General features: G+C 41.1%; 7 protein-coding genes across 8 annotated transcripts; 5 read left to right on the top strand and 2 right to left on the bottom strand.

Moving 5' to 3' along the window:
• The first annotated feature begins 163 nt into the window (after positions 1 to 163).
• Vha100-4 (Vacuolar H[+] ATPase 100kD subunit 4) lies at positions 164 to 2,988 on the top strand. Its single transcript, XM_068299786.1, is given in 5 exon segments — positions 164 to 374; positions 445 to 594; positions 596 to 2,317; positions 2,376 to 2,616; positions 2,681 to 2,988. Coding segments are annotated over 5 exon segments (2,553 nt in total). The 5' UTR covers positions 164 to 200; the 3' UTR covers positions 2,947 to 2,988.
• Positions 2,989 to 3,266: 278 nt separating this feature from the next.
• Positions 3,267 to 6,472, top strand: LOC137585690 (uncharacterized). Its single transcript, XM_068301573.1, has 3 exons — positions 3,267 to 3,633; positions 3,702 to 4,025; positions 4,086 to 6,472. The coding sequence occupies exons 1-3, from the start codon at positions 3,269 to 3,271 to the stop codon at positions 6,373 to 6,375; spliced, it is 2,979 nt and encodes a 992-aa protein (XP_068157674.1). The 5' UTR covers positions 3,267 to 3,268; the 3' UTR covers positions 6,376 to 6,472.
• A 473-nt stretch (positions 6,473 to 6,945) lies between these two features.
• LOC137585692 (retinol dehydrogenase 14) lies at positions 6,946 to 9,888 on the top strand. Of its 2 annotated transcripts, XM_068301577.1 has the most exons (4): positions 6,949 to 7,102; positions 7,679 to 7,820; positions 8,814 to 8,952; positions 9,016 to 9,888. In XM_068301577.1, exons 2-4 carry the CDS (start codon positions 7,680 to 7,682, stop codon positions 9,744 to 9,746), a joined length of 1,011 nt encoding a protein of 336 aa, XP_068157678.1. In that variant the 5' UTR covers positions 6,949 to 7,102; position 7,679; the 3' UTR covers positions 9,747 to 9,888. The 2 variants fall into 2 exon arrangements, with proteins under 2 accessions (XP_068157677.1, XP_068157678.1); XM_068301576.1 differs by lacking the exon at positions 7,679 to 7,820 and having other exon boundaries at positions 6,946 to 7,102.
• Positions 9,889 to 14,566: 4,678 nt separating this feature from the next.
• On the top strand, positions 14,567 to 19,281 carry gl (glass). The gene is made up of 5 exons (XM_068300741.1): positions 14,567 to 14,822; positions 15,975 to 16,120; positions 16,414 to 16,544; positions 16,620 to 18,187; positions 18,256 to 19,281. The coding sequence occupies exons 2-5, from the start codon at positions 16,075 to 16,077 to the stop codon at positions 18,404 to 18,406; spliced, it is 1,896 nt and encodes a 631-aa protein (XP_068156842.1). The 5' UTR covers positions 14,567 to 14,822; positions 15,975 to 16,074; the 3' UTR covers positions 18,407 to 19,281.
• A 78-nt stretch (positions 19,282 to 19,359) lies between these two features.
• On the bottom strand, positions 19,360 to 20,640 carry Nup43 (Nucleoporin 43kD). The gene is made up of 2 exons (XM_068300742.1): positions 20,258 to 20,640; positions 19,360 to 20,195 (listed from the first exon to the last, which is right to left on the bottom strand). Exons 1-2 carry the CDS (start codon positions 20,538 to 20,540, stop codon positions 19,399 to 19,401), a joined length of 1,080 nt encoding a protein of 359 aa, XP_068156843.1. The 5' UTR covers positions 20,541 to 20,640; the 3' UTR covers positions 19,360 to 19,398.
• A 159-nt stretch (positions 20,641 to 20,799) lies between these two features.
• Positions 20,800 to 22,512, top strand: WRNexo (WRN exonuclease). The gene is made up of 7 exons (XM_068299877.1): positions 20,800 to 20,927; positions 21,001 to 21,075; positions 21,133 to 21,237; positions 21,292 to 21,500; positions 21,556 to 21,783; positions 21,844 to 22,087; positions 22,145 to 22,512. Exons 1-7 carry the CDS (start codon positions 20,874 to 20,876, stop codon positions 22,298 to 22,300), a joined length of 1,071 nt encoding a protein of 356 aa, XP_068155978.1. The 5' UTR covers positions 20,800 to 20,873; the 3' UTR covers positions 22,301 to 22,512.
• On the bottom strand, positions 22,471 to 24,968 carry hmw (hemingway). Its single transcript, XM_068299876.1, has 3 exons — positions 24,486 to 24,968; positions 22,942 to 24,395; positions 22,471 to 22,876 (listed from the first exon to the last, which is right to left on the bottom strand). The coding sequence occupies exons 1-3, from the start codon at positions 24,717 to 24,719 to the stop codon at positions 22,576 to 22,578; spliced, it is 1,989 nt and encodes a 662-aa protein (XP_068155977.1). The 5' UTR covers positions 24,720 to 24,968; the 3' UTR covers positions 22,471 to 22,575.
• Between the last annotated feature and the right edge of the window lie 967 nt (positions 24,969 to 25,935).

Genomic DNA, 25,935 nt, shown 5'->3' with positions numbered 1-25,935 from the left:
TCAAGTTGATAGATGGGCCCAATTATGCACGTTGGTAGTTTATCCAAACATGGGACTTGCTGGTCTCACTGATAAGACTGGAAAGTTGTACATAGATCATCAAAATGTAGACGAGGCTTCAACCTCGCAGTCACTTGACCAAGCAAATTAGTTGGCCATTAGTTGTCTAAGTGATAAGTGTTCCAACAAAATCGTAAAGGATGGAGGATGCCAGTTGGAGAAGTTGGTGGCGTTTTTGGGCCTGTGGCTCCAAGGCGCAAAACAGTGTTTTTCGCAGTGAAAAAATGTCCTTGGTGCAGATGTTCCTGCAACCAGAGGCAGCATACGATACCATTGCCCAGCTGGGGGAAGTTGGATGCGTAGAGTTTCGGGATGTAAGTTCATGAGCGTGTGCAGAGAACCGTAAAGTCCTTTTCTAATGAGGATTTATCTTTGATCCTTCAGATGAATGTGAACATTAATGCCCAGCAACGTAAATTCATTGGTGAGGTTCGTCGTTGTGATGAGCTGGAGCGTAAGATACGTTATGTAACAATGGAATTGGAAAAAGATGGACACAAGGTGCTCGATTTAATCGACGATTTTCCTGCTGCCCCCCAAGCCCAAGGAGATTATCGAGTTGGAGTCCCATTTGGAGAAGACCGAAACTGAAATTATGGAGTTGGCTGTGAACAATGTGAATCTGCAGACCAATTACCTAGAGCTGACCGAGATGATTGAAGTTCTAGAAAAAACAGATCAGTTCTTCTCGGAACAGGAGTCGCACAACTTCGATTTGAACAAGCATGGCACCCACAAGGATCCAGAGCAATGTAATGGCCAATTGGGTTTTGTGGCCGGTGTTATCAGTCGTGAGAGGGAGTTCGCATTTGAACGAATGCTTTGGCGCATCTCTCGTGGCAATGTGCTAGTGCGGCGATCCGAAGTAGAAACACCTCTAAAGGATCCAAAGACCGGCAATGTCCTGCATAAGAGCATCTTTGTCGTGTTCTTTCAGGGTGATCAGTTGCAAGGACGCATACGTAAGGTGTGCCACGGCTTTCACGCCCACATGTATCCTTGCCCCAGTTCGCATGAAGAGCGCAAGGAAATGGTGAAGGGAGTCAGGACACGTTTAGATGATCTGAAAAAGATCATTAGCCAGACGGAGGATCATCGCCATTGTGTGCTGAATGCGGTTTTGAAGAAGCTTCCCACCTGGACAGCCATGGTGAAGAAAATGAAGGCCATTTACCATGTCCTCAATTTGTTCAATGTGGATCTGGGCAGCAAGTGTCTAATTGGCGAGGCTTGGGTACCAAAACGCGATTTGGAACTTGTTGAGGTGGCCCTGGCGGAGGGATCAGCAGCTGTTGGTAGCACCATACCGTCGTTCATCAATGTCCTGGAAACAAAGAAGGAGCCACCCACATATTTCCGTACCAATAAGTTCACTCGTGGTTTCCAGAATCTAATCGATGCCTATGGCATTGCCAACTACCGCGAGGTTAATCCTGGTCTCTACACTTGCATAACGTTCCCATTCCTGTTTGCGGTCATGTTTGGCGATATGGGTCACGGTTTCATACTCTTCCTACTGGGCTTCTGGATGGTTATCGATGAGAAACGCCTTGGCAAACGCCGTGGTGGTGAAATCTGGAATATATTCTTTTCTGGCCGTTACATCATTATGCTTATGGGAATCTTTGCCGTCTACACGGGCTTCCATTACAACGATTGTTTCTCCAAATCATTCAATGTCTTTGGCAGCCATTGGAGAATACAGTATAATAGAACCACCGTGCTCACCAATCCTGATCTTACGCTAAATCCATCAACCGACACACGAGGCGTCTATCCGATGGGCATTGATCCCATCTGGCAGTCGGCGACAAACAAAATCATTTTCCTAAACACCTACAAGATGAAATTATCCATAGTATTCGGCGTCTTGCACATGGTCTTCGGTGTTTGTCTTTCTGTGGAGAACTTTGTTTATTTCAAGAAATATGCGTACATCTTCTTGCAATTTGTGCCCCAGGTTCTATTCCTGTTGCTCATGTTCGGCTACATGTGCTTCATGATGTTCTACAAATGGGTGAAATATAGTGCCATGTCGGATAATCTGGCTGATACACCCGGTTGTGCACCTTCTGTACTCATTATGTTCATCGACATGGTCCTGTTCAAGTCGGAAACAGTATCAGCTGGTTGCGATGTCACCATGTACAATGGCCAAAAGGAGTTGGAAACGATTTTCTTAGTTTTAGCCTTGATTTGCATTCCATGGATTTTGTTGGGCAAGCCCCTCTACATTAAGTTCAAGCGCCGTAATAAGGTGGGTTAACTAACTGATTTACTGAATATTCAAGTTACTAATAACATCAAATCTTTAGCCTGTAACACCACCAGTAGAAATTGATGAAGTCATCGAGAAAATTGAGGTCACCGGTAAAGAAGTTATCATCACAGAGGTGGCCGAGGGTCATGACAATGGCGGACATAGCGAAGAAGATGATGAGCCGATGAGTGAGATCTGGATACACCAGGCTATACACACCATTGAGTATATATTGAGTACAATTTCCCATACAGCTTCCTATCTACGTCTTTGGGCTTTGTCTTTGGCCCATGCTCGTAAGTAAACTTAACTTGTTCCAAATGATTGAATGACATTTAATTTATGATCTGATCTTTCCAGAGCTTTCCGAAGTGCTGTGGACTATGGTGTTGTCGATGGGCTTGCAAATGAGTGGCTATACTGGAGCAATTGGCCTGTTCTTCATATTCGCCGTCTGGGAATTCTTCACAATTGCCATTATGGTGATGATGGAAGGTTTATCTGCTTTCCTGCACACTTTGCGTTTGCATTGGGTCGAGTTTATGAGCAAATTCTACACTGGCGCCGGCCATCAGTTCCAGCCATTCAGTTTCAAAGTGTTATTGACCGTTGTCGATGAGGATTAGGGCAGTCCCCAACAATCCATTAATAAATGCAGCATACTACAATTTGAGCTCTTCTTTCTTTCTTTTGTCGTTTTTATTTATTTTTTTGGCATTTCTTTTTAACCCACTTTGCGACGTGTTTGTTTTGGTTGCTGCCAATCATTTCATCCAAAAAAAGGTCAAACCCCAAACGCATTGAGGGCAACGCTAAGCAAAATTTTCTTGCCGATTGCAGCATAATTTTCACTTGTTGGAATTCAAAACTATTTCCACTGAATGTCAGCCAAATGTTATGGCCACATCTATGTGTGTATCTAGGTTATTTAGGTTGGCCAGTTACCGAATGGCTGGCACAGTTGTGGAGTTACGGTGCTCCGGTCAAGTCAACTTCGCTATGCGACTTCATTTGCAAGTTCTATTGCTGTCGGGATTGCTGGCTGTGGTCTGTTGGGGTGACACTCTGGTCCAGCTGCATGTGAATCGTCCTTACAACGATGTCAGTGAGAAATTCGTAAGCTTTGCCGTCAAGCCGGAGGATCTGTATGATGCCTTGGATGGAAAGAATCGTAAGGCTGTTACCAGCATGGCAGCTCTATTGGGTGATGCCTATGTTAAATTCATTGGTGACTTTTATTTTGCCACCAATGCACCGACACGTCTCCGTAATCCCACAAAGATTATTTGGAAAGGTTTTAATCGATGGACACGGTAAGCCTTAACTAAACCTTAATGGTTCATGGAGACTCCATTTGAGATTGTTTTGTGCCCTCTTTAAGTGCCGTCAACTGGACTATGATTGTTCCGGTGCCATATGCACCAGATGAATGGGACTCCATGCATACACTGAAAATTCTGAATACCTCCTACATGGTGGGCATTAGCGACTGCATTTGGCAATTGGGCACTGATTTCGGTACCTCGAGAGCCAAGGATTATGTCCAAGAGTTGAGCACATTAAAACTAATGACAGATACCTTCAAGCCATATGTGGATAATTGGCGGGTCATGGGTGCTGACATTTCGGCGGGCAGTACAGCGGATGAGACCCGAAAATATGTGGAAATGTCAAAGGATTTGAATGCAGCCTTTGGTTGGACCCAGTAAGTATTAAGTACGTAGTGGGTGAAATCAAGTATTAATTTTTATTTTCAATTTTTTAGACCCGCCAATATGTTGCCGAAGGCAAGTCTGGGCAGTTACATCTACGACAGTGATCCAGCCTTGAAAATCCTGCAGCAGCAGCGTGTGCCACTCTGGCTAACACTGCCAGAGGAACGCACTTCCAGCAAGCGAATAATGGGGGATGACACAACCGACGCCTTGCGTTGGGCACAGACATTGGGTGATGCCGCCAGCAGTGGCTTTGATGTGGTATTCAAACGAATGAATCTTGAGGATTTCGAGCGACCCAATTTCAGTTTCTATGTAACGAGTCTGTTCAAGAAAGTTATGGGTTCCAGAGTTTTCCCCGCTCGTCCACTGAATGTCTTTGCCCCGAGTAATAAACTCTATACACACTGTGCGAATGCTGTATCCGGAGGATTGGCCTTCATGGTGGTCAACACTGAGGAACAGCCCACAACTATAACTATTAGGAGTTTAAGTAAATTGGCCAGCAGCGAAATTTGGCAATACGTCTTGACCAGTGTGGATGATCATCGGGTTCAATTGAATAATGTGAGACTCTCATTGAACTCAACTCTCCGTCCGTTGATCAAGAAGAATGATGCAAGCAAACCTCTGCAATTGGTTACCCCAAGCATGTCTGTGGGCTTCTGGGTGCTGCCAGATGTTAATTTGGAGCATTGCCAATTCACCGAAATTGAAGCGGATGATCCTGTAAGCAATGAGTCATCTAGTGAGTCCAGCGGCTCCTATCGATATAGCTCGGCAGATCGTCTGTTGCAGCGTTTGATAGAGGAAACATCCGTGACACGTGGCTCCCTGCAGAATGTGTTCAGAAGGAATCGTCGATTTGTTCTCGATAATCCAGAATCAGCCAGTCCCAGTTCATTGCTGGGTCAATTGCTGCAGCCCCTTAACAAGGCAAAGGCTGCTCCTGCATCTGCTGAGCCTGCAAAACGTGAGACACAGCCCAAGAAAGCCACCCAGGCAGTTCGTCCACTAGAGGCAATGGTTTGGTTACATCAAGTAATGGAACAGACACGCGATGTGGCCCGACGACGTGGCAGACGCAGTGCCTCAAGCTACAATGGTCCATATTTCTACAATAAGCACGGCAAACGAACTGGACTGACTAAGAAAATCACTGAAATCCGTAAGCCAGAACGTAAACACAAACCGTTGTTCAATTTCGATGAGTTCGATGAGGAGAAATTCTTTAAGAAGATGGAGGAGCAGCCCGAAGAGCCGCCATCGTATACTCGCGTACCCGAAGGCGATGTCCATTTAGAACGGATCGAGACCCCAGATGGTGAGGAACTCGTCGAGCCCGAAGCTGAGCCAATCAAGAAACGTCGACCAAAATCGAAAACACAACTGAAAATTGTGCAACGATCCCAAGAGGAATACTCACAAGAGGCGGAACATCAGGGTCAGGAACATGGCATTCGCCGTTTACCCCCGACAGAGTTCTTTGAGGCACCAAAACTTGGTAGACCCATGAATCTAGGAGCCACCTTGAATTCGTTGCTCTTTCCCGAACCCTTCTCCAGTAAGGCTAGCAGAAGCAAGGTAAAAACCAAAACCAAGACTCAAGATGAACTCGAAGAGGACGTAGAACCGGTTGAAGGCGAAAAGATTGAAAAGCAGCGTCCATCCAAGGCTGGACAAGTGGCCAATGACTTCTTGCAGGCCCAACGAGAGCTGGGCAAGCATTTTCTTAGTCACATCAGCGAACATGAACACGAATTCGCTCTAGGCGATGAGAATCCAGCTAGTGATAGTTCTCTGGAAACAATTGGAGCTGTCAAATCAGAGCCCCAAACCAAGGACTTCTTTGGAGCAGCTCTTGCACCCAAACGCTTACCAAAAAAGGCCGAGGGAATGACTTCTTGGTGGGAAATGCCCTCATTTAGACGACGTCGTGCCCTGCCCTTTACCTATTCCAATGAACAATTACGTTCAAATGCCATTGACAAAGGTGATCCTGAGGATCTTCCACCACTAGGTGGATATTCAATCTATGAATACAAAATGGATTTGGTCACAATAAAGCCCGAAGAGAGAGAAGAGGCGACAAGCCGATCGGAATCCGACTCCAAGATCATGAAGATCACCAAAAAGTTCGACTCAAACGCAAATTCACGCAAAATATCATTATCCGATAGCATAGTGACCACGGTCAAGTCAAAGGTGTCCAAGTTTATGAACATTATCTCACGTCACATGAGCGAATGGTACAACACTTTGGCCAAACATTTGGACACCGATACGGTGCGACCTCAAAGACAAGCCACTGAACGTTCCGAGAATGGCATTGACAAGTAACTAGAATTAACAATTGTGCGAAATTAAATACTTATAAATATAAAAATGTATTTATGACTTTTGTAAATATGTAAAATACATTTAATCCCATAGCAAATGTTTTATTCACCTGATATTTTCTTCCAAAATTATCTTTAAGGAATGAAATGAAATGGGAACTTTTAGTAAGGCCTTTGTTGCTCAAAGTCTTTTTCTAGTCTATGTACTAAATTTTAGTTTAAATAAGCAAAAGAGTGTCAACAAATTTTCTCTTTTTAACAAGAAAAATGATACAGAAAAGTTTTTCGTACTCTTTAACCATGACACAAAGAAAAGATTTCCCTTCTCTCAATGTCTCTTTCTCTCTCTCCCTCTCTGTGTCTGTGCGAGAGATCTCTCTGCGTCTCATGCTTGCTTTGGTCTGGTCTCTCACATTGAGCCGCGCGACATTGAAATCTCAGCTTCAAGTCGCTTTTGCCGGCCAACCTGTTACTATGGCTCCAACTGCAAGCAAACCAAACTATCGCGTCTATATAGACAATAACAATAACTGGAGACGATCTTCAGGTTCGGCTTTCGGCCACAATTATCATTCAGTCAGTCTCTGAGCAAGCGTTCAAAGCGAAGGTTGTTGGTTTTGTGTATCTGTGACTCTGATTTAACTCTTTGACCATTGTCTAGTCCAAAGTTCACAGTAAATTGCAAGCGAATTTTTATTACCAATCAAGACTAAATCAATACAAAACAGGTGAGTAAGGGCAAAAACAAACAGAAAATGCCGATCTTGGCAGAAAACAGGTCAGTTGTAAGTCTGGAGCAAGTCTTGCGGCAGGGTGGGGCAGAAGAGCACAGAAGCGTATCATCCACAGTTGTTGTTTTTTTTCTCGACTTCTTCTTTTCTTGTGACGTGGACAGAAAGCAACAAAAATATATCTACCTGTAATACACACACACACACACACACACATACGTACATATATACAAACACGACTTTCTTCTTCTTTCGATTACCTGTCGACGCCAATGAACTTAAATTTGGTTTTGACCATCGTTTCATAATAAGCCATAATTATTTATGAAAAGTGAAAGTGTAAATTTTGTTAACATTTTTCTCTCTTTTTTTTCAAAATCAATTTCGTTGCTAAAACATAAGATACAGAGTCAAAAATTGTGATAGACTGACCGATAAAAAAAGTCAAAAATTTGAAAAAAAAAAAACTGGTTTAACACTTTGAGACATTAAGTCGCTTAAATTATATAACCCCCTAACCAATTTGCATATATATATTATATATATACACTTTGTATACAATATTATTTATAGGATGGGTTTCATCTTGAATTGGTTACCAAGCGATCACTATATATGCGATATTTTGTTCATGACTTTAGCAGCGGGTCTTGTGGCTACCTTGATGAGCATACGATTCTACTTACGCATTACAGCGGGTCGTTGTTTCACAGAGGTAAACCATAATTCCCCCCTTCCCCCGCCCAGATATTTCTATATATGTATGTGTAACCACCTATATATTCCGCAAATTATATAATGACATACAGCACAGTAATCGTGACATGACTTGGACATTTCGAAATGTATTCATATTAGGTGTTGGCATTTCCGTTTTCTTCCACATCTACTTATCTATGAGAATCTCTAGGCATGAGCGGTGTTCTTTTGAAGCGTAAGAAGATAATGATCTAACCTAGTTTTCTCGACTGGATTTGCCACTATATATATGAAATATATATCCAGATCCGCTGCTGTACCAGAGATTCAGAGTCAATGAGAAACAAACCAACATTGACAGTTCATACGTATCTTTAAATATATAATTAATACCTAGTTGATATATAGTTAGTTGTGCATTGCTTTCATGGAAAGCATAAGTTAAGAAGAAGTAATTTCAAATTTAGGGTCATCATTAGGATCATCATTCCCATATAATTTCTTTATGATTAGGCTTTTACTAAGTTAGCTATTAGACGTTTTATTATTAGCTAAGTGTTTCAGCCATGACGCCTTGAGTTAATTATATCCAGTTGGAGTGGATGGGGAATTAGAGTGCGTCATTTTGTGGTACAGTTAACCGGTTGCATCTCTAGCAGGGTATCTGCATTACAAATGACGAGACACAGATCATTTACATGGGGTTAAAAAAAAAAAAAAAAGAAAAAATTAGGTCTGACACTGAGTAAACCTCAAAAGCTCTCGGTTTTCACAAGGGGAAGGGGTCGGGTAATTAAACGCTCCGTTAATGGGCATAGATACTAAAAGCAGCACCGTTTTATAGTACTTGTTACTAACTATCCATGTCATAGGCTATGATTACAATAGCTGTGCGAATTTTTGTGTTTTAATTAATAGCTACAAAAAGAATAAAAATCATTGTCGTTTGTTTTCACCCGTATTCGAATTGCTTATTAAGTTATTGACATTTGACATTGCCATTTTTCAGACTAAAATGGAGGGAAAAACTGTTATTATCACTGGAGCCAACAGTGGCATTGGCAAGGAGACAGCCAAGGATCTGGCTAGTCGTGGAGCTCGCATTATTATGGCATGCAGAAATCTAGAGACAGCCAATGCAGTCAAGGGTAAGTCGGAGATTGAGTGGTAAATTATAAAGTTTGGCTTATGCAAATCCATTTTCTCCACAGATGAAATCGTCAAGGAGACTAACAATAACAAAATCGTGGTTAAGAAACTAGATTTGGGCTCTCAGAAATCGGTGCGCGAATTCGCCGCTGATATTGTGAAAACAGAATCGAAAATCGATGTACTGATTCACAATGCTGGCATGGCCCTGGCGTTCCGTGGACAAACCAGCGAGGATGGCATTGAGCTGACAATGGCAACCAATCACTATGGCCCATTCCTATTGACGCATCTATTGATTGATTTGCTCAAGAAGAGTGCTCCTGCCCGTATTGTGATTGTGGCCTCCGAGTTGTACCGTCTGTCCTCGGTGAATTTGAACAAGCTAAATCCAATTGGCACATTCCCCGCTGCCTATTTGTATTATGTGTCGAAATTTGCCAATATTTACTTTGCCCGTGAGTTGGCCAAGCGTTTGGAAGGTACCAAAGTCACGGTGAACTTCTTGCATCCTGGCATGATCGATTCGGGCATTTGGCGTAACATTCCATTTCCACTCAATCTGCCCATGATGGCCATTACCAAGGGTTTCTTTAAGACAACTAAGGCTGGTGCCCAAACCACAATCTATTTAGCCACATCCGATGAAGTGGCCAATGTTTCCGGCAAATATTTCATGGACTGCAAGGAGAGCACACTTAACGCAGCTGCTCTTGATGAGGAGAAGGGACTCAAATTGTGGGAGGAATCGGTGAAGATTGTCAAACTAACACCCCAAGAGCCCAAGATCTAAGAAACATTTGACGAAAGTTTAATGTTTACTCATTCTGATTTCTGTTTTCTTGCTATAAATATTGAATTGAATTATTGCTTTTTATAATTAAGGGGAGTAGCTTAAGGTTTTTCTACAAAAAATAAAAAAATACATAAAGAAATCTTGTATTAATATTAATATAAACTTGACCCACTGTCAGAATGTATTAAGTAAGCCAAAATGAAATATTTCTCTTTAAATATTTCGAGTAAATTTTTATGTGGCATACTTCTAGGAGCTAAGTGAAGACACATTTGTACATAAATGAAGAAGTATAAAGAATTTAGTTTAGGCGAACGTTATAATGATTATTATATTTAAGAAGATTATAAGAGAGAGAGAGATTGGGGATAACAACCTTATTCCATCAAGAACTTACATAAACTTTTGCAGTAGCTTTTTGAATGAATTGCGTCAACTTTGTTGTCAACTTGTTGTTATCGATCAGGATCCTGTTTTTGGCAGAGTCAACGTTTCAATTTCAGCTCATGAGAATCAACGAAAACGAGGAATCACAGCACCAAATGGTAACCTGATATGGATGGACGAATGAGCCAAGTTAAAAATATCACAAGAATGAATCGTCGATTCAAAATTCTCACACAAAATTCGTGTGCCTGTCGGTCACCTGTTGATCGGATAGGGCACAACAAAAGGATGTGTGTGCGTGTGCATCCCAGGGGAAGCGCTTTTGCTTCTGGGTGGTTACAATGCATAATCTGATAACATTTTGCCAGCGCATCTTCCATTTGTTGTCACTCGGTTAATTTAATGGGTGCTGCATAACGCCCTTGCGGTTGGTGTTCTGATATGATTACTATCATCTGCTCGTGGGCACGTGACTTCTCGGGTAAGTAGCGGCGCTAAATGATAGTCATCATTGGTGGCTAATAACATGTTAACAACTATAATTGAAATTTAATATTTATCCAAAGTATTACAGGATAATCGTTTATGCGGTTTTTGCCAAACTGCAATTGCAAATAACGAAACGTGTCCTAGGAATAATTGCCACAGCAGGGGTAAGTAGGGCAGGGATGAGTACCGGCTACTGTGTGTGTGAAATTGAGGCATCACTCAATAGTTGAGCCATTTGTTTGTCAAAGTGATTCTCTAATAAAAAACAAACAAAAAACGAAAAGTGGTTATATTGCTGCATTGGTTTGTACTTATGTAGCTGTCACTCTCTCACACAAACAATTGAAAAGGGAACAGGACGAGGAGGAGTATGAGGACGAACCCTTCCTTCATCTTATGTCTTCTGAAAGTATCGGCTTACACAAAATTTTAATTTGGCGCGCTTCACTCAAGTGTATCCAAGTAGTATCTAAAAAAAAAACATATTGTCAAGGCCCAAGTTCGAATGTAATTCAAGTAGTTGCTGCTGTTTTCTGTAGGATATGTCTTACTCCTGCTTGGACTTCAATTCCGACTCCTGCTCCTAATAAGTCGTCAGTGCCATTGCGCCCCGCGCATATAATAAGCTGGCTTAGGTTTTTAATAAGAAGTGGGTTATGAGCCTGGCTCGTACAGCTGTCGAATGGCTAGTCCTTAGACCTGGCCAACAAATGCCAGCCCACAAGTACGACGGCTGTGCCTGTCCAAAAAGTGGTCATCGATACTTTCTTCAACGTGTCAAAGTAAGGGCTGTCAAAGGAATTATATGTAACTAGCGAGAAACAGTTCGACCAACTGCCAGCCGAACGAAATGTACAACATTTGCTGACAGTCCTCAGAAATTATTATCATTGTAATGGATACACACATACATACATATGTTTATGTATTTGACCAGATCCTACAAGAATAAATTCAATATGTCAATCAAGAAAATTCATTTCAACAACTAACTATTCCCACAAAAATCAAATCTCAATTATTTAAACTCTTTCACAGTCGTAATCTATTCATGAATATAGTCAAATTGTCTAAGGGATTTCTCTAGATTAACTAGAACTAGTTCCAGCTTAATTTCCAGGAGATTATCAAATTATTAATCATTCTCAATAAAGTTACTCATCATGGAAACTTAAACAAACTAATTAATAATACTTGAACATGAAATATAATGAAAATGGATTTGATATAGGAATATTTTCTTATCAAATTAAAGGTAATTGAACAGGCTTTAGAACAACAACTGAATATGTTTATTGAGCTGTTAATTCGGCTTTAATAAAAGCTACTACCAATTCGCCTTACGTTTTAAAAGTGAGTCTAATTAAAAATGCTTTGAAAATAAAAACAATTTATAAAGCTTGAACTTAATTTTATAATTAGTCTTTCTATAATATATGCTAAACTGGGCATTAACTCAATTTAAGCATATACTATAATTATCTTCATATGGACATCCCTTTTTGACACAACCTACCCCCCGCTCCACCACAGTTTTAGCTAATATTAACCGGCATTCAATATGAGCAAATGGTACTAACATGTTGAATGACTTGACTGGCAACATAAAAGCAAAGCGCAGCCAAACCCGAGAAGCCTCAAGAATGCCACCCGAAAAGTATTTCATTGATTTTCGAAGCCTCTCGAATACAACACACACACACACACACACAGAGGGAAAACTCAACAACTGAAGGGAACACAAGACACAGACCCAGAACACAAAACACATAACGCCAAATGAAACGCAACTGAAATGAATTTTCAGGTTGTTAATGGCAACAATGAGCGATGAGAGATGTAAAGCATTAGGATCGAGGACGACCAGGACCAGCATCAGGACCAGTTGGCTTCTGACCAAAACCAAAAAGTTAAAGACCAAAAACAAACAAAAAATGAAAAGCAAAAAGATACACGTGCTTGCTTTGATAAAGAGGTGGTTGATGTTGTCAATGGCGTGGATGTTGATGATGATAACAGGTATAAATGAGATTGGAGGGGTGGGTGAATCACACAATGTTGACTTTTCTTCTTAATTTGTAACATATTCGCACAGCCACCAGATCAGAGTGGGTGAAGGAGTTCAGAGTCCTCGATAGTTACAAAATAGTTTACACAGCTGACACCTGAAGCACCTAGCCGATTGATATTTGTGTTCTATTCTATCTTATGCTTAGCTTAACAGACTCCAACCTCAATGGTTGGCACTTCAGTTGATTTGTGAACCTAATCCATTCTGACAATCGGCAGCAAAACAGGGCTCACGCTCATGTCCTGGCTAGCATGAAACTGAAACCGAAACCGATCGACATGGTTAAGAACAATTTTTATGCGTTAAGAGGCTCCCCATTCATTGATACCCTATACTAGGTAATGATATACATATTTTGGTTAGATGATGTCAAATTCTATTTAAAGCCATACCAAGTTCAGGCTGATTAGACCATTAGTTAAAAGTATGACTGAAATCGAAAATCATTTATTCATTAACCAAATTACTAATCATTTTTAAACTTAAAAGAAAATATATGTGAGTATTTGTAGTTTAGGCTTTGACCATGATGGACCTGGTGATCCTAGAATAGTAAAGTTCTTAACTTTTTATGTGAAGGGTGTTTGGCATAACAAAATAAAACTGGTTAGTAGGTATCTTTTGCCATACTTTGATTTTATGTTGACCTGAAATTCCCACCACACCAATCAGGGGGTAAACTGATATCTTTGTGTACATACATAGGTGGGTATATATAGATACTTTTGACCAACATTGTCAGGCGATCATTGAAAGCCTTTACACCTAACTGATTTAATTAATTTGGCCGAAAAAATGCAACGAATTTGAGTGGAAATGTGTGAAAGAAATGCAAGAAATTGAAGACAGCTTTAACTAGTCTGTGAAATTAATAATATTTCATCATTATGATTTTTCTTGTCTATTTGTTGTAGTTGTTTTTAACACTCGTTTTTTGCTTTGTTGCAATAAACACAACCACAAATCGTAATATCAAATATCGTAAAAAGTTATTGGTTTCGGTTTCTGTGTTGTATCTGGTCTAGCATTTACATATGACATAGAGCAACGATCGATAGACTTGTAGGCAGAGCTGCTGGCAGAGTCGATTCCTATTGGTTGATATATACGTATGAGAATCGTACAACTTAGAAACAAAAGGGGCAGCAAAGGGTTGCTCTGACCGGAGAGGAAGGGAGGGAGAGAGAGACTGTGTGGTTGGCAAAGCGGCAAACACATTTAACCACAAAAGAATGAAGAAAAAAGGAAGCAGAAATCCAACTTGGACGTCAACACAAAACTCTGACTCTGCCTCAAGACGATCAATGGTTATTGTTGCTGTTGCAGTTGCAGTCGTTTCCCCCCTTGAGCCTTCCTCCCTTGCCCCTTCCACCAATGTAGATATCTGGTGTCGAGCTGTAAAGATATTGGGTGACAAATAAAAACTACTGAAAACTGCTGCCGCTGGCTGCTCACGTATGAATGGGCCTCAATAGTGTGGCAGGCGGGATCGGGATCAGGGGTAGGTATGTAGGTAGTCGCCGCAAAAGCCGGCATGTCGTAGACGGAGCGCATTGGTTGGCTGTTGGTGGTGGTGGTAGTGGTAGTGATGGATTTTCGGGAGGGTGCGGGTTCGTCTGTAGGAAGGGTCTGGAGTCTCTCTCATATGTGTGAGAGTACTTTTGCTACCCAGTGTGTGTGTGTGAGTGTGAGGTTGTTGTCTTTTGCGCCCTTTTGTCGCTTGTTTATAATTAAGTGAGTATTTTTTTTTTGCCTTTTTTTCTTATGTGGTTGTCGCTTTGCCGCTGCTGCCTGACTGCCTGTCGATATCATTGGGGCTGAGACGACGCATCGAACTAAAAACTGACAATTAGTTGCCGTCTTATGCTCGTCGCCAAAAGTCGCTTCTTGCCCTGCATTAAAGCAATACTCAAATCTTGCACAACTATTTCGTCTACTATATAGTAAATCCATCAAAAAACACAAAATCTATACCTACAAATCCAAAGGAATATTCGTGTGATAACTAAAAAGAAAATAGTTAAACTAGTGAAAATTATAATAAAAAAATCAAACAAAAAACTACTGCGATATCTTGAAAATTGTTTCTTCAGTGCAGTCATGAAATTATTGCAAATATTTCAAAGGTGTGAAAACTTCATTCAAATAAATGAAACTACAAAATGTGATCTAAACCTACAAAATTCCAAAAATACAAACATATTTAGCTGATTGTTCTTCAAAACACTAGAGTTTGGATTCGAATCTATTTAAATTTAAATTCAAATTGTTCTGAAACGAGTTTGTAATTCATTAATCGAAAATCTGATTTCTAATCCATTACAAATATCAAAAAATTCTAAAAAAACCACTAAAAATTTGCTAGGAATTACCCAATTATAGAATTTAAGTGAATTATAGATTATCAATAATTCAAATGTTATACATATTTAACAATTATCCTAGCGAAAATAGATCTTAATTCAAACCCATGAAGAATATATAGTTACATTAATAACTTCAATTCATCTAGATCTGCAAAATATATCTAATACAAGTCAAAACTTTAAATAGCCTCTTAAAACTTTTATGATCTTAATCGATTCTGAAATTAAAGGAAACTGACTGATATTTACTTAATTTTGTCATGAAATGAAAAAAAAAATAATACGAAATTCTACTAAATTTTTAGTTGTTTAAAGAACAAAAACTATGAAAAAAGACAGAAACGATTCATTTTTTTAGTTTTAGTTTGGGTTTTCTCGTTTTTTATCAGAAAATTTCTTTGTTAAATTCTTTTAACTCAAACTCAAAAATTAAAGATTCTAGATTTTTTTTTAAAAATTTTTTGGACTGGATATTTTTAATTATCTATCTTAAAAAACAAAACTGAACTTAGCTGTTTCTAGTGCTAAATTTCCTGTCATTTATGAAAACATATTAAATCTTCAGAAAAGAAGTTTTAAAAGTGTACAAAATAGTGAATATATATTCGAAATACCAATAGTTAAAAAAAGTAGAGAAAAATCCACTTAAAATACAACATGAAAAATTCTGAAGATTAATGCAAATATTTTAAGATCTTCCAAAGTTTTTTTAATTGAATTTCTTTTGGGATTAGTTCTTGCATTTACTTTCTGTCGCTAGGGAATAAGCAAAAGATAAAATAATTACTAAAAATTAAATTAAATTGAGTGTTTTATGTAAATAAATAATAAAATAAAATATAAGATGCTAAAGACGACATTATTTTTATCTAAATGTAAATGTGTTTCTGTATTTTTTGTGAATTTTTCTAGTTGGAAATTAAAGCCGCAAAATGAAACGTAGAAAAACGCGAAATAAAACAAAAACAACAACAAGAGCTGGAATCAAACGACTTAGAAGTGAAGTCATGTCATGGGATTGTTATATAAAAGTTCCAAACTCTTGAACATAATTCTGGGTGAGTGCGATAAATGCCATTCGAGTTGGTCCCAAAGCCAATACGCGAGAGTAAAGCAAATGGCGGGCTCTCGTTCATCTGTGTGTGTGTGTGTGTGACTGGTGGTGCGCTTGTGTATGTGTAAGGGGCGGAGTTTCGCGATGCGCACAGTGGTTGCAGGCTAGCATTGAATTGTGTGAAATGTATCTATCAGATACCCACAGCCTGCCTTAGATGATGGCTAGCCTGACATCCTTCCAGTGCTTCAGTCGTGTTTAAGTATTAAATTTTGATTTATTTGTTCATCTGCGCAGATTCCCTGGAAGATCAAGAGGGTGGAGCTATGTACATATCGTGCGATGTCTCAAACGGTGGTCCTGTGGAACCAGAAACGGGCTATGTGCCCAACAATCCATTATTCGTCCTGGCGCTGGACAGTCCGCAGGTATTTTCTAAATTCGCATAAATCCAAATTGTTGGACGTGTCGCATTAAAGTCAAGTGTTTCCTTCGTATCACAGCAAGAGTGTGCTGCGTCCTGCGTCGGCTGCTTATCCTGCCAAGGTAATACCGCCCTGCCCATATCCTCGCTTACCAGCAGTGATTTCGATTGCGGTGGCTGCTTTGATCCCACCATCGGTGTCGGTGTCGGAGTGGGAGTCGGTGACGGTGACGGAGACAGTGACGCTGTGCTGGGCACGACAAGCCAGTTAAATAATACACCACCCGCCGGCGGTAGCGGTAATTTAGCATCAAGTGGAGCCGGCAACGGCAGTTATTGGAATAGCGACGAGATGGCCTCCACATTTCCTGGTCTACCGCCGCTGGACATTGATCCGTTGCCCAGTTTGTTTCCCTTTTCGCCATGTGGTGCCTCTTACAATTTTGCCACCAATCCCCATCAGGCATCCTTGTCCTATACGGTGCATCCGCACCAAATGCTCATCTCCCCGAATGGCAGCCAGCAGCATGGACATGGGGGACACGGACATTCCAGCAATCATCAACACCAACACCAGCACCAGCATCAGCAGCATCAACATCAACATCAGCACCACCCTCAACAGGCACAAAATCAATCATCACTCGGTGGTAATATGCTCCACAATAGCATTAGCACATCGAGTGGGAATGGAAGTGGCGCCGGCTCCGGTTGTTATTACGAGTCGCCCGGTTCTAATGTTCCCACAGCCGCCGCCATGTATCCAAGTATGAGTGTTAATGTCAGCATGAACATGACCATGCATCATGGCTATGGGGCAGCTGATGGAAGCGGAGTGCCCATGCAGTGCTCACAAATGAATTGGACACCGCCAAATAATTCCACGTCGGCTGCAGCAGCGGTAAATGTGCTCTATCCGCCGCTATTAAGTCCCACCCACTATCCCGCCTCGGCTACCTATTCATTTACGGCGGATTTTCGTGCTCCGGCCGCAACAGCAACAGCAGCAGCAGCTGCGGCAGCACTAGGTGCTCTCCCGCCGCTGACTGTGACTGAAAAGGAGTCACCATCGCCGCCTGCAGCAAGCACAGCGTCTACTCTTGGTTACCCTTATGCTGGAGCAGTATCGGCGGGACATGTTCAGGGTTATTCTCCGCCGCATAAGAGTCCTAGCAGCTATCAGGCAGCTGCTTTGAGTTTGGGCCTTTCCACCTACGATGATGACGGAGAGGATAGCAATGGCGAGGATGGCGAGGACAGTGCCAGCGGAGGCGATATGAAACCAAATTTGTGTCGCCTCTGCGGGAAAACCTATGCCCGGCCCAGCACACTGAAGACGCACCTACGCACGCATTCGGGGGAACGGCCATACCGATGCCCCGACTGCAACAAGAGCTTCTCCCAGGCCGCAAATCTGACGGCCCACGTACGCACACACACCGGCCAGAAGCCGTTCCGTTGTCCCATTTGTGATAGACGTTTCTCGCAAAGTTCCAGCGTCACTACGCACATGCGCACCCACTCCGGGGAGCGGCCCTACCGATGCTCCTCCTGCAAGAAATCCTTCTCGGATAGCTCCACATTAACCAAGCATTTGCGCATTCATAGCGGCGAGAAGCCCTACCAGTGCAAATTGTGTCTGCTCAGGTAAGTGTTGAGACAAAGAGTCCTGGAAATGCCTGGAATCTAATCAATTTTTGTCGTCTGCCAAACAGATTCTCGCAGTCGGGCAATCTCAATCGGCACATGCGCGTCCATGGCAATAATAACAACAATGGCAATGGCAGCAGCAGCAACAGCAGTGGTGGAAGCGGTGCCAGCAGTGGTGGTGGTAATGGCATTAGCGGCAACAGTCTCATCACATGACAAAAGCCACGCAGTGCTGGCGGTTTTCAACATTATCACCCCACGCACCCGCACCACCATTCGCATCCGCATCCGCATACACATCATATGCACCACCATCACCACCCCCACATGACCAACTATGATTATGGAAATTATAGCATCAGCGACTATACTCCACCCGGCGCTACACAAAACTATTCAGGGTATTATTTCTGTGCACTCAACAAACCAGCCAAGTTCGAGCGTTTCTATTAGAGCCCAAAGGACATGAAGTTAATAATCCTTAATTTAAAAAACGAATGGATAAAACAATTGAATCTCTGCAAGTAAACCAAGAAATTATCCATTGTAAAAATACATCAAGTTCTGAAAATGAATGATCTTCAAGTCCTAATTGAAATGCAGTTGAAAATGCTCAAATTTCAAAAAACAGAATACTTATAAATTGTATCGAACCAAAACAAATCAATTGTAAATATATACATAATTATACATATATCCTTCCTAAATATAATTGTATTTATTACTCATTGACTTATCTGAGCAAATGTTAGCGACGAGAAATTAGATCATATAAATCGAATCTACTGTAGTTGATAAACACGCATAAATCTATTCAAAATTAGCAAACGAATTAGTAATTAAGTTTGATAAATGTAAGTAAAAAGACACACACACATACAGACACAGCAAGCACCCAAAACTATTCAAATCAAAATGGTTATGTAACATTATATATGCATATGTAGTTTAAGTTATAGACAGGTGCTTTGATTTAAGCAAATTTTTGCGTATACTGAAATAAATTATAAATATAAAAATACTTGGCTTATCCAAGATAGAATTTAAGAACTTTGAAGTAACAATTAACAATTAAAACGTGTGTCAATAGATTCTGACAGTTATTACAATTGACTTTGAATCAAAAAGATAAGCCCATATCAAATCAGTCGACTCATACAACTATTGGATTTGTATTATAAGTGAAAATTTAATCTTAATTTGTAGTACTAGAAAACTTCATCTACTATATAAATAGCCTCCGTGTCACTGCCACACACTAGGCGGGATCCATGAACATCAAAGGAATTAACAGATTTACGCGTATTGGTCAAGACCCCACCCAAATCAATTAATGTACGTACACGTTCTCCACTTAGCCAAGCACTATTGCCTTCCTTTTGATGGGTATCATTCAGAACCTTATTCTCAGACCAGAGCCAAACTTCGCCTCCCTCTGCTGCGGTAAAAAGCTTGGAAGGATCCTTGCTATGAAAACGTATATCGTTGATGGGACTATTGTGGGCAGTCAGATAAGAAGCAGGATATGCCAAGTTTCGCAAATCCCATACAGTGACTGTGCCCTCTTCACTGCCGCACATTAGGATATGTTGCTGCATGGGATGCACGGTTAAAGCGGAAACAAAATTTGAGGCTTTGTCATCTTCACAGGCAGCCATGAAGGCTATTTTTGGCTGAGCTTCGCTGGAAAGGCGAGTATCGAACATTCGTAACACACCCATTCGATTGGCCGTAACCAATTCATGCTGGTTCACATAGGCAACGGCAAACAAAGATATGCTATCGGCATCGATGGAACGCTTTACTTGCTTCAAATTGTTGGCACTAAGCACATTGAGGACTCCATCCTCTCCCACGGTAGCCACATCACTGCCATAGGCGGCAATTGCAGTACAAGGTGCGGATCTGTCACTGCGTTTTAGGCTATGTAGACGTTCACTGCGTGCCTGAAACTGTAGCTTGTCCTCTTCTACGGCTCGCTGGACATTAAAGAGACTAAGATGACCTGGAAGTGGGTGGAGGCAATTTAGATATCAGCTGTTGCTGGTCTCTGCCCGCGCTTCTTACCATCTGCACAGCCTACCGCCAGAGTATTATGGTCGACAAATTCCAGGCCTGTCACGTCGTCCTGCATGGCGATTTTGTCATTGCAACGCGGCGTAAAATCCAAACTTACATCCGGATTGTCAAATTGATGCTGATTGGATTGCAGGCGCCAAATGCGTACGAAATTTTTGCTCATGTCCCAGCTGCCGCTGATGAAACGTTCACTTTGCTGCAGCTGCTCTGGCACCCATCGCACCTTAGATATTTTTTCAGACACATAGTGTATGGACACATTTGCGGCCATTCTTTTAAGCAGTTTTTTAAAAATTACAAATAACAATAATGTAGAAACACAACGCGGCCTTTTAGTTATATCTACAGTGTGACCTGGCGCAAACCGGCAAGTTATCTAGTATCACTTTGAGGTGTGACCAAATATTACTAAATAGTTTCCACCAAGAAATTTAGTATTTTTAGTGTTTTATAGTATTTCTTCCTATTTGACACTTTTTGGTGTGACCAAATATTACTGAATACCGCCAAAAAATCTAGTTTTCTTTTTTTTGGTATTTTGCTGATAAGCCAGCAGATACATTCTTTGAGTTTTGGCGGGACCGAGCATTGTTGTTGTTAACAAATGGATAAATATTTAATCAAAATGCCCACTAAAACAAATTTAAATGAAGATCAAGTAAGTTGTGTTTAAATATACAAAAGATTAAATGTTACAGATTTAAAGTTAAATAAATATTTTCCAATTTCAGAAACCTGCAACAATCAAGGGAACTCCTAAGTCATTGGATAAACAAAAGGATAAAAACACTCCAACAGAAAAACAGGTAAGTTTTATTATTGTCGTAGTAAAAATACAAAATAAACAAATTAAATTTATTTAGAAGGAAGAGGTCGATTACGTGGAGAAGGAGAATACGCCGAAGCTCAGAAACGCCCAAATCGCCAAGCCCGCCTCTAAGCGCAGGAATCAAGATACTCCCACAGAGGTCAGGATAATTTCAAGTTCAATTAATAATTAATCCGAACATTGCCAATTAAAGGTCAAAGACATAAAGAACGAGGAGGACGGTGAGAATCCACCAAAGCGACGAAGTGCTCGACTAACACGCAGCACTCGATCCATGACCGAAGAGGGTACTCCTTCGCCGGAAAAGGAAAAACCAGAAAAATTGCCTTTTATTAAGTATAAAGGAGCCATCAAATATTATACAGAGAACCATGATATCGCTGCTTCAGCTGATGATGTAATGTAAGTGTGTCTAGAGTTTTATCTGTTAAACAAGTATCAACAATTTGTCCTGTAGCCAATGGATAGACAAGCAATCCACACTGGATGTGGTGCCCATGGCCTTCGATATGGAATGGCCATTCTCATTTCAAACGGGGCCAGGTAAATCTTCAGTTATTCAAGTATGCGTGGATGAACGTTGTTGTTATGTGTACCAGCTGAGTAAATTAAAGAAACTGCCAGCAGCATTAGTGGCTTTACTGAATCATCCGAAAGTCCGGTTGCATGGCGTCAATATCAAGGCGTAAGTTTCCACAAACAAATTCGAAACAATTCTCACATAAATTTCTTGCAATCTTTAAAGAGATTTCCGCAAACTCCAACGAGACTTTCCAGAGATTGTAGCCGATCCTCTTATTGAGAAATGCGTCGATCTGGGTGTTTGGTGTAATGAAATATGCGAAACTGGTGGTCGTTGGAGTCTGGAACGCTTGGCCAATTTCATTGCCAAAAAGGCCATGGATAAAAGTAAAAAAGTTCGGATGAGTAAATGGCATGTCATACCCCTCGATGAGAATCAATTGATGTATGCGGCCATAGATGTTTATGTAAGTGGACATATTTCTTCTGGGCGAACGCCGTGCTTTTATTATTGATAATTACAGATTGGCCAAGTAATCTACAGAGATTTGGAGCAGAGGGAAAAGGTAAAATTGCAGAATGAAGCCAATTTTAGAGAACAAAATGGCGATGCTGCCTTTAAAGCAGTCAAAGCATTGGGAGAAACATTTCTTGATAAGATCACTGAGGTTACGATTTAGACTAATCAAGGTAGACGCATGCAATTCAGTTTTACTTCAATACTTTATTTTAATTTTATACTTTAACAATCATTTATTCGCAATTATTTCTGTTAGATTATATTATTCAATTGGCTATTTTTTTCATGGCCCCATTTGCCCATTGCTAGATAAAATTTACACAATTCCCATTTTTACATTTCTCAACTTGCAATAAATTTTAATTTTGTAAATTCGCTTTGGAACTAAACTTATAATATGAACACAGTTGGAACCGTCAGCGCCATGATTAAGCATCATTTAAATTGCGGACGACGGGCGCCAATGGCCTCAAGTTTTCGCTTAAGCAGATCATTGTCCAAATCAATTTGGCGTTGACCCTTTTTTCGATTAACAGCGGCGCTGGAAAGTCGAGCAACTGGAGGCGTTTGCTTTGGTGGTGCATTAGGATTACACTTAATACTGCTTGTGCTGGCCTTTATGGCAGCCGTCGGCTTAATGGACATCATTTTCTTCAGCAAAATATGATTCTGTCGCTCAATCTCACGCACCTGGTAATTGGAAAAACTAAAACTTTTGCGTCCCGCATTTTTATTGCTGTGTTCAAAGGAGGAAAAAACGATTAATTGGCAACATTGAGGGGACTTAAGAATAAAACTTACTTGACTTTATCAGTGGATGAACGCGGACGCAAGGCACCAGGAGCAGTTTTGCCAGCACCACTGCTGCTGTAAGTGGTGCTGGGAGTTGCACTGGAAAAGCCACAATTGACATTTTGCTGTTGCCGGCGTCGATGTGGGTGATGTCTCATAAGACCATCGCCCTGGCCACACTCATCCATAAGGAATTCGTCCATACCTAATTCCATTTCGGGTTGCAGTTCTGCCATCCCCGCGAGACTGTCCGTAGCTGATGGACAGCGACAACTCGGCCGCGCTAGTCTGGCAGAGCGCACAGTACCCGCCAAAGTATTCTGTGAATCTAGATGGTGATGCTGCGGTGTTGGCCTACGTCTATCCCCACAGCTGCGTGAGCTAATCGGAGCCGATGACCCTGTGGTGGAAATACCATCGCATTCGTCGACCGTACCTAGCCTAGCAGCATGTGACTGCATCATTCCTGTGGCCTTGGCCAATTGTTCGAGAGCTGGATTGTTAACAGCACCGCCGCTCATGCGAAATGAATTCATTATCATTTCGGACATTTGAGTCATCTTCTGTTCCAGATACTTGACGGCTGCTGCATCCGGTTTCATGGAACTATCGTTAACAAAGTCCTCCAATTGTGGCGGAGGAGAAATTTCCACCACTTCCTTTTCGACAGTAAAATCAAGATCAGTCTGTTGATAAGTTACTTGTGGTTGGACGTTCTCTATTGGTGGCTCTACGTTTACTTCCGCACGCTGACGTGCTGAACGGCTTGAGTTCAGGCTTACGGGCTTCGGTATACCAGACGGTTTGCGTGGCGTGCGTTCTTGAACTACAGTGTATTCGGTCTCAGCCGAGTAGAGAGAAACATTGTCTAAAGTGTTGTGCATTCTGCTAACGGGTCCACTCTGATCACTACTATTGTCGCTGGCATCGACAACAGTAACCATGTCCTGCATGTTCATTTGGATTACTTCTTCCTCCTCGCAGCCGCCGTCGTCGTCGTCAAAGTATTGCTCTTGATCTTGGTCGCCCATATCATTGTATTCATGGTCATCTGCTTCAGTCTTTTGATCATCTTCACTCTCCTCGATCTGTATCTCATCTTCCTCTTCCTCTTCATCAATTGATTCGGCATCGTCATCGATGTCGTTATTATTAGCAGCATGAGATTGTATCACTTCCTCCTCTTCTTCGATTTCTTCAACCTCCGATGCATCAGCTTCTCTCTGCTCTTCTCTGACAGTCTTATTATGCGCACTACTCGGTTTCAGGGTGCGGACAGACAGGGCCTCGTCCTCCTCATGAATACTAAGTACGCCTACCAATTCATTCACCTCTGCCACAGTCTTGGTTACGACCACACTGCTCTCATCATCCGACGAAGAGCTAGGATAGGTCGGCATTCGTGTGTGATTGAAACCCCCAGTTGAACGACCGCTATACAATTGCTGGCGACGTGCATGTGGCTGTGGGGGATTAGGGGGCAGGACATTTATTTTGGTGTTTAGGCTAAACTCTTTGATTGTCAGCTCCGGCAAATCTTTGCCGTCACTTACATTGCCGCGCATGAACTCCGCCTCCGCATCGCTCTCGCTTTGCGTATCACTATACTCATCATCCTCCTCCTCCTGCTCGTCTTCCAGATGTTCTAGCTGCATTTGGTTGGCAACGTCATAATTATCCTCGGAGATTTCGATTTCCTGTTCTTCTTCCACCTCAGATTGGGAATCCTCCTCGAAGGACTCGTCTACATATTCATCATCAGAATTAACCGGCACCTCTGACATCATTTAAAATAAAGAAAATAACACTAAAAAGCCTTTGTGTTGATATTGTTAAGAATGTATAATCGTTGTCCTTGTTGTTATTGTTATTGTTGTTGTTGTTGTGTAATGGCACAAAACTATCGACGTTCTAATGATATTTCGTTGACTTTTCTTATTTTCAAAAAATAAAATAAAATAAGAGAATCATTGAAATATTGTGTGTGCCTTTCTGTAGTATTTCTCGTTAACTGTCTAAACTTTGAACTATGAATTTTGACAATAGAGAGAGAGAGAGTCTGTCTATGTGACTCTTAGATTATTGTTTACTGAGTTCAATATAGCCCCATCCCTCATTATCCACAACCATGTACATATATTGCACTTAAACACTCTCAAGTAAAGATCAGAGGGGAGAGACGGAGCAGCAGCAACTTTTTCGAGGCATAGTTCACTCTTGAGCTTGAGGCAGGTGCAACGTGGTTGCCATCGATAACTTAAGAAAATTGCCCTCTTTGTTGTTTTTCTTGTATCACATTTCACACTTGTTCATTTGGTTTCTTGTTTTCGCGTTTCCTATTATTGTCAGGTGTTACACACTGATTTTTGGCTGCCTTGCGGTGGCATTGCCAACCAATAACTGCTCACTGGTAACACATTGGCAATGGGATTCGTCCAACTGTTCCCATGTAATTATTTATTTATGGGTCGCCAAGGACAACGGAGCAGGCGCATGTTGATTTGTTGGTTGCCTCAGTAGCACTCTTGGACTTGTCAATGAAATCTCACGATGGAATTTACACTTGTTGTTACCAATTTTTCATTTTTAGAGTGAACATGAATCGAAAATCTTAAAATTGATATATTTATTATACAATTAGACATTATTTAACAGTTTTGAATGAAATCATTAATCAAATTCGGACAAAAACTCTTCGAAATTTTATTATGCTGCATTTTGGAATTTTAGAATTCTTATTAAACTTTTTTGCTTTTGTTGCTATTTTTGGACACTTTTCAAATGAGTGAAATAAAAAAGTATAAATTTTAAAAATATTATTGTCCCACGGAAATCCCTTTCAAAAGTTTATCAAACGAAGTCCCTGTTCTTGTGGGGTCAATGGGTTGAGAGAAAAGCTTTTGCACTCTCTTTCTCTCTCTCTCTCCTCACACACACACACACACACACCAATTGACAGTTTGAATGGAAAACCAAACGGCGGTAACGTTTCATTTTGTAAAT

The sequence above is a fragment of the Drosophila tropicalis genome, unplaced genomic scaffold, assembly GCF_018151085.1.
Source record: "Drosophila tropicalis isolate 14030-0801.00 unplaced genomic scaffold, ASM1815108v1 contig_878, whole genome shotgun sequence".
Lineage (NCBI taxonomy): Eukaryota > Metazoa > Arthropoda > Insecta > Diptera > Drosophilidae > Drosophila > Drosophila tropicalis.
This window is presented reverse-complemented; position numbering and strand designations above follow the sequence as displayed.